This window comes from Cavia porcellus, unplaced genomic scaffold (genome assembly GCF_034190915.1).
Source record: "Cavia porcellus strain 051 isolate PalLab524CR breed Dunkin Hartley unplaced genomic scaffold, mCavPor4.1 scaffold_21, whole genome shotgun sequence".
NCBI lineage: Eukaryota > Metazoa > Chordata > Mammalia > Rodentia > Caviidae > Cavia > Cavia porcellus.
In genome coordinates, this window is record NW_026947504.1 from 29,865,728 (window position 1) to 29,877,737 (window position 12,010).

Genomic DNA, 12,010 nt, shown 5'->3' on the forward strand with positions numbered 1-12,010 from the left:
GCGGTGGGCGGGAACAACTAGCCAGCGCAATTTGACCAGGCTGTGGCTGACAGGCAGGGAAGCCGGGCTTCCTTTGTAAGCTTGCATTTTATAAGGAAGAGAAAATATGGGGAAGGGAAGCAACAAAAAAGGCTCCTCGGCCCCCAATCCTGAGAAACAGGCAATAGTGGACACCACACCAATATACATTAAGCGCCATCTAGAGAGCCTCATAGACCAATTCAGGAATGAAGTTATAAACGACCTGAAGCTAGAAGTATGCAGAATAGTTAGAGAAATGCTAAGCACCACCCAGGAAAAAACAGATGGTGGAATGGAAGAACAGAAAAAGAGGGGAGAATTGCTTGATGGAGAAAACAGAGAAAACACTGAGTATGTGAAGCAGGTTCAAAGGGACTATCAAGAAATTAAGAAGTCTATCAAAGACTGGCATGACAGCTTGAAAGAAACTAAGGACAGACTATCTGAACTGGAGGGCAGACTTGTAATATGGGAGAATGAAATGAAAAACTTCTTAAAAATGACAAAGAAACAAACAGCAATAATACAAAGACAAGAAGATGATAAGAGGAGCCATAACTTAAGGATTAAGAACATAAAAGAAGAAGTAGGGACACAAACAAGTGAACTACAAAAGCTACTCACAGAAATAATCCAGGAGAATTTTCCTAATTTAGCAAAAGGTAAAGATACTCAGATGTATGAGGCATACAGGACCCCAGCTACCTACAACCCTAACAGAGAAACACCCAGGCATATAATAATAAAAATTCCAGAAATTCAATACAAGAACAGAATATTAAAAGCTGTAAGAGACAAGAAACAGACTACTTACAAGGGAACACCCATCAGAATTACAGCAGATTTCTCTTCACAAACCATCAAATCACGAAGAGCGTGGGGGGAAATAATTCAAGCTTTGAAAGATAATAATCTCCAGCCAAGATTGAGATATCCTGCACAACTGTCCCTGGAAATTGATGGAAAAACGAGGTGCTTCCAGGATAAAGAGGAACTGGGGGAATTTGCAACCACCAATTCAACCCTACAGAAAGTATTGCAGGATATTCTAAAAAAAGAAAAATACAAAGAACCCAGAAATAGTGGTGGGGAGGCTACAACGAATGGAACAGAGAACAAAATGAAGAAGACAAACTGACAGCTACTGACAGAAACAGAGCTCAACAGAAATGAGACAGAGACGATTGGATGATAGGAACAGCTATTTTGGAGAAAATGACATCTTAATAGGTAATACTGATTTAGTACCATCTTGTTTTGAAGTCTCATCTAGCTTTTGTTCTTCTGTCTCCAATGGTCTAAACAGGTTGTATCTTATTGGATTTTATTATGTACGATAGTATAAGCAAAAACCTTGTAAAGACAAGGAGACTATACAGAAACCATTGTTCATTTTCTGTTAGTCGATTCTAAATACTCTATAATGCTGTCATTCTCTTAAATGGTTTTACATTGTTTTGATATACTTAATGCTACGGTATACGAAGTTGTACTCAAGGACTTCAAGGAAAGAGTCAATATGGTAACTACTTTTGGGTCGGAAATATCTGGTGGTGAAACACTATTCTGCTTAAATGGTTATGTTTTGATCTGCCCTGTTTCGCTGTTATGCCCTCTTTTTTTTCTCAATCTCCACTCCATTATTTACTTTTTTATTTTTATCCGTTTAATTAAAGGGAAAAAATAGCAGGATATAATATAGTAACCCACTATGACTTTCTATTATCTCGATTTGAAGCCCTGTATTACTCTCACCATCTTGTTTTTGACTCAGGTTCCTCTATTCTGTTTTGCTGGATAGTATCAGGTTCGAAAGTTTAGGCATCAGCTGAGAAGATAATGAGATTCATTATAACGCCCATTCTCGTTGACGTTTATCTACTTTTGAAGACCTACAATATCTCCAATGTTTTGGTTTTGTCGGTTTTATTCTATACTGTTTTGTTCAATTGTATTACAACTAATGATATAGGCAATTCTATTAGAAATAGCGGGAGGCATTATGGTAACCATTGTTGATCACCTTGTATTATGTTTTTATGTTATCTATTATATCCACCCTTTAGACTTGACCGATTCGGTTCTGTTATGTCACATTTGGTTTTACTCTCTTCCAAAAAAGCAATAAGAACTGTGGGAGCAATGAAACCCAAAATGTGTAATAGTCACAGTACAAAAGAGAGGAAAAGAAAGTGCTCTAAACTATATAACTGCATGTATATTTAAATGTATGAGATAGAAAATGGTATCACAGAGTTTTATTGGATCAGTGAACAGAACTGTTTGCAGTATCATTGTTGGAATGTCCACTCTACAAGCTTTAATTTTGTGACTTGAACAATTATTTCTAAGATGGCAATATGTAATCCATTAACTAGTGACCTCCTACTGCACATTTTTTTCTTCTGTAAATCTGTATAACTTGTACCCCTTCACTGTTTTTTTTCTTTTCTTTTCTCCTTAAATAAAAAAAAAAAAAAAAAAAAAAAAAAAAAAAAAGAAAATGGCACAGGGGTAGGCTCTGGGTGGTTTCTGCTGTGGAGAAGCTGATTCTCTGCATCTGCTTTTGCCCAGCCTTCAGCACAGTGTGTCCTGTGACCTCAAGTCTCTGATGCATGGACGCTTACTTTTCTGCTCAAAAATCTTCACTGTTTCTTACTGATTGAAGATAAGTCCACTTATTTTTGCCAAATACACATTCCACTGGTAGCTGGATAGGGTCAAATAGTTTACAGGATGGCCCTTGTTTGTCTTTCAATTTGATCTCTCACTACTCTCCAGAGCAATCTCTTGTTTCTAGTAAACTTATTGTCCCTGAAATATGCCATGTGCTATGTTCACTCATTTTTTTGGTCCTGGGGATCAAACTCATGACCTCAAGCTTGCCAGGCTGCTGATTGTGCTGCTGAGCCAAACCCCAGACTTGTTTGTCTTTTCCAAGTCACTCTTCAGTATTTACAATGCCTACCACCACAGGTGATTTCCAAGCTGCTCAATCTGTATTCCTCTGCCTGCTCACCCTGCTCCTGCCCTTTAAAGCTCCTGCAAACAGAGCTATTCAGAGGGAGGATTCCACAGCACCTTAAAAGGTGTCAGGAGACAGAAAGTTTTTCACAGACTGCAAACTGAGCCTGCAAAGTGAAAGGCACTAGTTTAGGTAATAAAACTAAGAATTTATGACGTCATTTGGCATTGTTTTTAAAAAATATTTTGCAGTACAATTTCATTAATTGTGGGGAGGAGGAGGAGGATGAAAAGGAGGAAGAGAAAAGCTATTACCAATTCAAAAAGTTTTTTCAGCCCTAGCTTACTTTTTAAGCATAAATACTAAAACTCACGTTCCATTTGTTCAAACATTATTGAAAACAGGAAGTCTCGTGGCGTCATGTAATATTCTCCTTCATGTTCCAGGGAAGAAAACTGCATGAAACGTCGCTTACGAAGGGAGACTTTCTCGACTGCTCCACTGTCAATACTTTCCTAGAAGAAAATAAAATTGCAATTTAGTTTTTGTTCAGTAATGTTCGTAACTAAGCTACTTCTAGAATGATCTTTAAAGAATAATTTTCATGTTTGGGTTGACAATTCACGGACTTTTTTTTCTTTTCTTTTTGAGACAGTCTTGCTACACAGTTCTGGCTGGTCTTGAACTCACAACAATCCTGCTTCAGCCTCCTGAGTGCTGGGATTACAGGCATGCGCTGCTACGCCCAGCTACAATTTGCAAACTTTTAAATCTTCATTTAACAAATATGAACTGAGTGCTTCCTCTGAACTGTTTCAGGTTCTGAAAACACAGCACTGATGAAGGGATTTACATTCCATAAAGGGAGGATGACAATGAACGAATATGTAAAATAATTTCAGGTGGTATGAGAGCAAGAAGGGCCACGAAGAAATACAAAGCAGGCTAAGAAGAGGATGCAGGGTAACACTTTAGCTAGCTAGGTGAGATCTTTCTAAGAGACACACAGGAAGACTACATCAGGGGTTCCAGAGAGCTGGACTCTTGTGGAAGCTTGGTGTGCTCAAGGAACAGCAGAAGGGCCAATGTTACCACAAGGACAGAGGGAAAAAGAGTGGCGGAATCAGGGAGGAGCAGAAAGACTGGGAGGCAACAGCAGTCACACTTGTGCTTTTCCAAGGGTAGAGCATATTATATCTGACAAACAGCTCTGCTTTCAGCAACTTGAGTGCGGAATGATGAGTACAAAGTGCTAAACAAATGAGGATGGGTGAAACATTTTGAATGTGAATCTGAATCTCAGGCAATGACAGACTGTGGAATCTTTACTGCTGACCTTTCATTGAGCACTTACCACATAGTAGGCACTGAAGTCAGTCAACAGTGTACCAGAATATTTTGTAACTCCGACCACAGATACTGTATAAGAAATGGAAACTGATAAGAGCAGATATAGCAGAGCCAGGCTAAAAATCCATGTCTTCCCCAAAAGGTTCCAATCCTTTAAACCATCCTAGTGACTGGGTCTTGTGGCAAGGCAGAATGGAGGAAGCAACACCACAGGCAGCATGGACATTAACTTCAACGCAGAAATCCCACAGAACGTACTGTCTGTGAAACCCAACAGCAGGTGTTCACTCTGCAATGCTTTCTTGGTAAAGGTTTTCTTTCTGGTACTGGGGATTGAACTCACGACCTCGCACTTGCCAGGCAGGTGCTTATGCCGCTGAGCTTACTCCCCGGCCTTGGATTGCTTTCTTAGAGTACCACTTGGTTTCACTCAGACCATACATCTTTTCTGGACATATTACTTACTTCTCACTCTTAGTACTAACCCTATTATTGACCCTAAACATACAGATGCTTTTCATTGACTGTTGGTGAAAAAAATATAAATTCCAGTGCTTAATCTCTCTAAATTCAAGGCCCTCAATAGACCTTTTTTGGATGACCTAAGTTCTCCAACTAGCAGTATAATAATTCTACCATCCCTTCTCCGGGAATTATAGAGGGCTCCTCATACACTTACTTTTACTCATATTTTGCATTTTGTTACAGTGCCTACCCCAATACCAGATATAGATATAGATATAAAATATTCAATAATATTGCAATAATCTATACCTTAGCACCTCTAGGTCTTCCCTTTTTCTTTACATGATTACTGTAAAGAACACAAGGGCCATGTTTTAATTACATGAGTCAATACTCATCTTAAGAACTGATAAACTAAGTTTTTTTCAATAAATTTTATAATACTTTCTGAACATTTTATACATGAGGCAAATAATTACATACATTTTATTTAAAAAACTGTTATTGAACATCTGCAGAAGAGCAAACATTAATTCCTATTAGAAAGTGTCAAGTAATTTGACAATGAATATATAGAAAGTATATGGCTGGGTCAGAGAAAACAGGTGTTAGAGAATTTGCAAGATTTTTTTATATTTATTATACTGCTGTTAATATGTAGTCCATTGAAAGATTAACAAAATAATCTACACACAAAAAGTACCTTATATCCTTAAACAAATACTGTCTCTTAATCTTAAGTAAATTCTTCTTTCTAAACCTCAGACAACTAAGGAGGTCAAGTAGTCATTTATCCCCACATCTACTGGTCTCCCAATAAGATGGATGATTAGTTCTGTCTTTTCTGGTTTTCATGTGGTCCTCTACCTTGCAATAATCTTATTTTCCCCTGGTCTTCCATGTAACAATCTTATTCTTCCCTGGTCTTAACTAATAACCATCCTTATCCAGAAGTAGAAATATTCCCATTCTCTTATAGTAAGACATAGAAAAACTATTTCTTTTTTAAGAAAAATTAACATAAAGTGGGTCAAAGTGTGATCATACTATGTATTACACATCATTAAGAGAGACTGATAGTTATCACATGGAACTTGATCCTTCATGATAAATGTAACCACTGTGTACTGTAAACACAGACCACAGGATGAGGACAACAAAAAAGGGACTCAGAGATCATCCAGTTCAGTAACTTTGTGTCTGACCAGAAGTTTGTAACAAAGGCTCCTGTCTAAATACTGCCAACTTATGGCATGGGATAATGCACACCAAATTATCGTTCATTATCCTGAACAATTAAAGGCACAATTAAAAAAAGATATTGTGGTGGAAAAGTCCTATTGTTTTCCTTTCTTCATTCCTTTCTATATGTTTTTCCTGATCATTGTGTATACTCTCTTTTCCCATTTTTCTCTGCTATCTTCCCTCATAGGTTTCAAGTGACTTTGCTGGTTGTTTTTGTTGACATTTTTACATTATGTTTAGTTCAATCTATAATTTATAGAGTATTCATTTCTTTCTCTAATCTTGAGCATCTCTTTCTCACTGAAGCATTTCAGGTAGGTTGGGCTTGGTAAAATGTAGGCAAAGGAAAGGGCAATGCAGATCTAAGTAGGCATAGGTAGAAGATTAATTAGGATGGAGAGGATGAAGAACTGTAACAAAAGCCAAGAAGTGGGACATGGTGGTATACGCCTATAATCTCAGCACTGGGGGAAGCCGAGGCAGGAGGACAGCTGTGAGTTCAAGGGCAGCCTGAGCTACACAGTGAGCCAAGGCTACACAGTGAAACCCTGTCTCAAAAAGACAAAAGACAAAAAAACCCAAAACAACAAATAATCAAACAAAAAACTCTCCCACAAAAACAAAAGTTATGTTTGACAATGCAAATATTAACCACTTAACAGTTTAGCCCCAGGGTAATTTATGGACAGGGCATTTATGTCCTGAGCATCCCCAGCACCGCTTAAGCAGGTGTCATTTCAACCATCCAATTCCTGACGATAAAAAGTAAACTTGTACCTCTGGTGGTTTTTTACTGTTTTATTTTTTGAGACAGAGTGGCCTTGAAATCACAGTGATTCTCCTGCCTTAGCCTCCCGAGGGCGAGGAGTACAATTGTGCACCACCACACCTGGCATGTTTGTTTTATAATCGACTATTTTTGCATACTCTTATTTAGAACACGGTATTTGCCTTTGATATTTGTTTCTTGTGAAGTTTAGTAAGTTCTGGTTATTTTCTTTTAATAATTCATTTATTTGTGAAAATAACCTGTAATTTTGTGCTACAATCTCTTATTGTGAGTACATTAGATATAATTTCTATACTTCTCCAGAACTCAGTGATATTCTTTTATAATATGAAACTAACACATTTGGAACACTGAGACTAAACAGGAAGGAAATGTCAAATGATACGCAAAAGAAAAACGAAAAAACTGAAAGAGAAATGTTAGCACATCAAAGGGGAAGAGTCCCATGTGATGAAATGGAAAGACAAAAAGATGTCTCCTTATTGTTATATACTCAAATACAGAAATGACACAACTTAAAGAAAAAAAAAATAAAAAAGTTCCAATAGTGGCCAGAGATTATAATAATTTTTTGGATGGTGTTGACAGAATTGACCATCTAACAATCTATCCTATAATCAAAAAACAAAGACAAAATATTATTATAAGATATTTATGTAACTTCTGGACCAAACAATATGGAATTTGCTTGCTATTTATTAAAAATCAGGGGGTTTGAGAAGTCATTTATAATTGAGATTAAGTCTAATAGTTTAAATAATTGAAAAATACAGGATAGTGAAACCCTAACCAATATGTCTGTCATCAGCGTCTAAAGACAAAGGTGAACCGTCATGTTTCGTGGGTAGTATTTTATTGAAATCGTATCCCACCAAAAAAAGGAAAGGTCAGTGTGACAGTGTAAAGTGTGCTGTTCAAAGAAAGACAATAATACAAAAAGAACTTGAAGAGACTACATACTGCTGTCCAGAACACCATACACAGAAGAATTGAATAAACTTGGTAAAAGTGTTTTTATATTTTATCTTACAAAAATTAAACAAAAATATGCAATTTTTAGTCATCTTATGTTTAAATAACTGAACTAGTAAGTGGTTAATGCCTACATTAGTAATGTTACATATTAGGCAGGAAAGTTCATTAATCTATTCTCAAACATTTAAGAACCTAATACGAATTATTTTTCTGGGGATGATTAGATGGATGGATAGTAGGAGGTCTCAGGCCTGAAGTGCTTACACAGGGAAAGTTACACAGCAAACAAACAGTGAAAAGTCCTAAGTCTGGGGTCAAACCACTTGGGATTCAAATTCCAGTTCTACCACTTACCATGTATATGACCTTAGACCAATGATTCGGTACATCTCAGCTGACTCATGTGAAAAGTGAGTAAACTGCAACCGAACTGCTTAGATTTAAATCCCAGCTCTGACATTTGGGCAAGGTATTTTAGCTTTCTGGTCGCTGATCAGTAAAATGGAGAATATATCTCAAGGTTTTAAAAAAATTTTAATGAGCTTCAATGAAATAATACACGTAATGCTGAGCACATTAAAGGGTGCTCAAAAGTTAGCTATTACTAGGATAATCATTGTAACATTAGCAAATGCACTGACAGTCTATAAAACAATTCTATGAGAAGGCAAGGAGACTACAACTTCCTTGTAGCTTCAGAAAGACATCTGGGCAGAAGATCTGAACTGAATCTCAAAGGATGGGTGGGAATTTGCCAAGACAGGGAACAATAATAGAGTGAATTATAATGAAGTCACTTCTGAGATCTAGGCAGTCAAATTCATGGTATTTGGGGAGACATGGCAAAAATGGATGGAATAAAGAACTGACACTGTATTTTACAATTTATAGAACAGCTGTCATGTATTAAAGACACTATTATCTCTATGGAATACAGAAAAAGGGTATCTCACACCAAAATAACAATTCTGGTTTCTCTTGAGAGGGAACATGAAAGATAGTACTAGTAAGTACCCTACCTCTGACCCACAGGAATTTCACAAGATTCCCCCTAATAATTAAAAGTCTAGCTTAGCAAAAGACGAAAAAACACTAACTTGAAAGTGGCTATGATTTCTTTTATCTTTTGATCAGCTCAGATACCGAATATAATGAAGTCTGGTTAGCTGATTAAAAATTCAAACTTAGAAAACACGCAAGAAGCTGGGCATAGTGGCACACATCAATAATGCCAGCACTTGAGAGGCTGAGGCAGGAGGATCATCATGAGTTCAAGGCTAGAATGCACTACAAACTGAAACCTTATCTTAAAAAAAAAAAAAAAAAAAAAAAAAGCCATGGGTGAGAATGAAGCTTCCTGTCTACTACACAGGAGTAGGAGAAATAGGGTGGCTAGGAACTCTGGGCCCCATGCAAAAAAAATTTTTTTTAACCAAATATACTATGTGAGATGGCAGACTTCGTGTCGGCCAATCCCACCAGTCTGTTCATGTGCCACAGCGCTCCTGTTAATTCACTAGTCTTATGCCCAGCTCAACTACATTTCTCTCCTCTCCAGGAACTGGCTCACCTTTCTGCACATTTACAATGGACTATTACATCTCACTGTGACCTGCCTTACATTTTCACCCATCAACTATTTGCTGAGTTTTTTGCAAAAAATTTTGATAGACAATGTGTAGGGCTGGCAGAACTGTGACAGTGAAACTGGCATCACTTCTGAGGTCTGAGTTATGGTTTGAGTCTGGATGGTCCCCAAAGCCCCATGCAGTCATGGAGGTGGACTTCTAGTTTGTGACTGACTCATGGTCCAGTGCTGGGACTATGGGTGTGAGACTTACACTCAGGTGGGTGTGGCCTACATACAGTATAAGGAACAGAAAGAGTCTGAGCTCCTCCCTTTGCCCTTTTGCTCCTGCCACCTTTGGTATCTGCCACAGCCACCATAAATGGCTGCCCCTCAGCCATGCCACTCTGCTGTGGAGCCAGCTGATTATAGAATGAAACCTCCACAGACTGTGAGTTAAATAAACTTTTCCTTCCACAATTTTGGATATTGGGTATTTTGTCTCAGCAGCCAGAGAAAGGTAACCAAGACACTCATTAAACTCCATTTAGTCTTTGTGTTGTACTTGATCTCCCCCTGGAATGTGAAATTGATCCTTATGCTGTGTGCGCTTTTGAGGCTGCATTATTTGCCACTCTTCCATTACTGAGACCCTGGTCTTCCATGGCCAGCTTTAACACTGTGCTAGAAATCCTTCAGCATTTCCTTTGACTGAGAATTTTACTTTGAAGAAGACTGAGGTGACTGTCCTAGTTGTCTGCTTCAAGTCTGATCAAATCTAGAAATAGAAAGGGTAGAAGCCTTGATTTCTGGTTCTTTTGCTGGATTAAGATACTTATTGCGTTATCAAAACTTGTAGTTCAAACTATAGTTTCTCTCCCTGTCTCTCATATTCTCCCTTTCTCTCTCTTCACACACAGCTTTTCCTCTTAAAGAACTTTTTTTTTTGGTGCCGGCGATCGAACTCACAACCTAGCGCTTGCCAGGCAGGCACTTATGCTGCTGAGCTAAATCCTCAGCCCTCCTAAAGAACTTATAAGGTCTCATAATAACTTCTATTTTCCAAAATGGAAAGGAAAATCAGCAATATACAATTGCTTATAGCTGTCAGTCTATCTCCTTTTCCTTGTATACTGTCTGACCACATGTCAAGACAACAGGAAATTTTTTTCCCAGTAGTGGAAAGTAATGGGAAGAAAAGATTAATGGGAAGAAAACAAAAACCTGAACAAAATGCTGTCCCAAATCTTCATTTCAGGAATTGCTCTGTGCCGTTATGAACTCAGGCTGTCATATTGAATACAATTAATTATTCAGAGGCTCTTCAAATTCTAGTTAAGAGGGGAGTATCCATAAAAACAAAGGGTGGGGTGTAAAACCCTGTTCATACTTAACAACAGTGATAAGTCAGGGTGATGTCATATCCAATTTGCTGTAGATGAAGAGGATTCTTGTGCATAGGCTTCAAAGAGCATTATATAAAATGTAATTCCGTAACTTTTAACTTTTAAAATTTCTGAATTGAAACTGAATTTAAAGGATTGAACACTTCACATTTTTTTTACAAGCTAATTACATGCCATGTGCAAAGAGTTTCTGCATCTCTCTGGACCATGTGTTAGTCCATCTTATCAAGTTTTTCCTGGCATGTATTTATTCTAAACTTTTGTAAATTTTCTGTTTGATTATAAATATTATATACATTTTAATTTCATGGCAACCTTCATTATCAGCATGAAGTAGTTAATTTCTACTGAGCATAGTGTATTTTTAAACAGATTCTCTCAAATGTCTTTCTAAAATGTAGAGTTTGCATTGAAAAACAAACACATGCTTGCTAGAGTCAAGTACATTAGTGGTAAAAAGAGAGCTAACCATCTGACAAAAAAAACATCACATAATAGACTGGCCACAATGGTCTGCACCAGTCACTGGTTTTACCAGCAATAATGCCCCCACTAATGTTCACTACAGTATTCAGTCACTGAGAAAATAATTACGGTATGCTGGGAATACTCTGCTCAAATGTAGGGAAATGGGGAATAACAGCCCAACAGTTTTAATTAAATCTTTCATAAGGGAAACTGTTTTCTTGCTTACAGGGGCAATTTTAGATATCTGTATAATTCCCTGACATAGCATACTTCATAGTCCACTGATGCTGTGTAATGTTAGCATGACTGTCTGATTTACTAGACATGGAAAGTACTTTGTGGAATGTATGTTACAAACAAATATCACAGCTATGTTTATATAACCTGAAAATTATTAGAGCTGTGAGTAAAACCAGAATGTCTTTTAGAAAAATATAAATCAATATAGTTTGGGGTTATCCGTCATAAATACTGTTACATGTCAAATGAAATTAAAACACAAAATGCAAAATGCTTTCATCTTTCCAATAATACTAACATACTCTTTTTAAGGAGCCACTCATTCATTCTTAGTCATAATGAAGCTCCACAGGAAAAGCATCTATATGAGTAACAATCCAGTGTGCTAACACAAAGATTTGGGGATTTCAGGACATGAAAAAAAATGTGACTTATTATCTCCAAGGGTTAAATCAATAGCTTAAAAATATTAAGGTAAACTATAAAGCAATTTATTTAGGATACACATTTCAGTACAA

General features: G+C 37.2%; 1 protein-coding gene across 3 annotated transcripts in view; it reads right to left on the reverse strand.

The window, feature by feature from the left end:
• Micu2 (mitochondrial calcium uptake 2) overlaps window positions 1-12,010 on the reverse strand; it is a 92,642-nt gene that overhangs the window by 59,825 nt on the left and 20,807 nt on the right. For all 3 annotated transcript variants that reach the window (XM_013141135.3, XM_063232509.1, XM_003477394.5), the window contains exon 2: window positions 3,360-3,501. In XM_013141135.3, coding sequence (XP_012996589.1) covers window positions 3,360-3,501 — 142 coding nt within the window. The remainder of the gene's footprint in view (window positions 1-3,359; window positions 3,502-12,010) is intronic.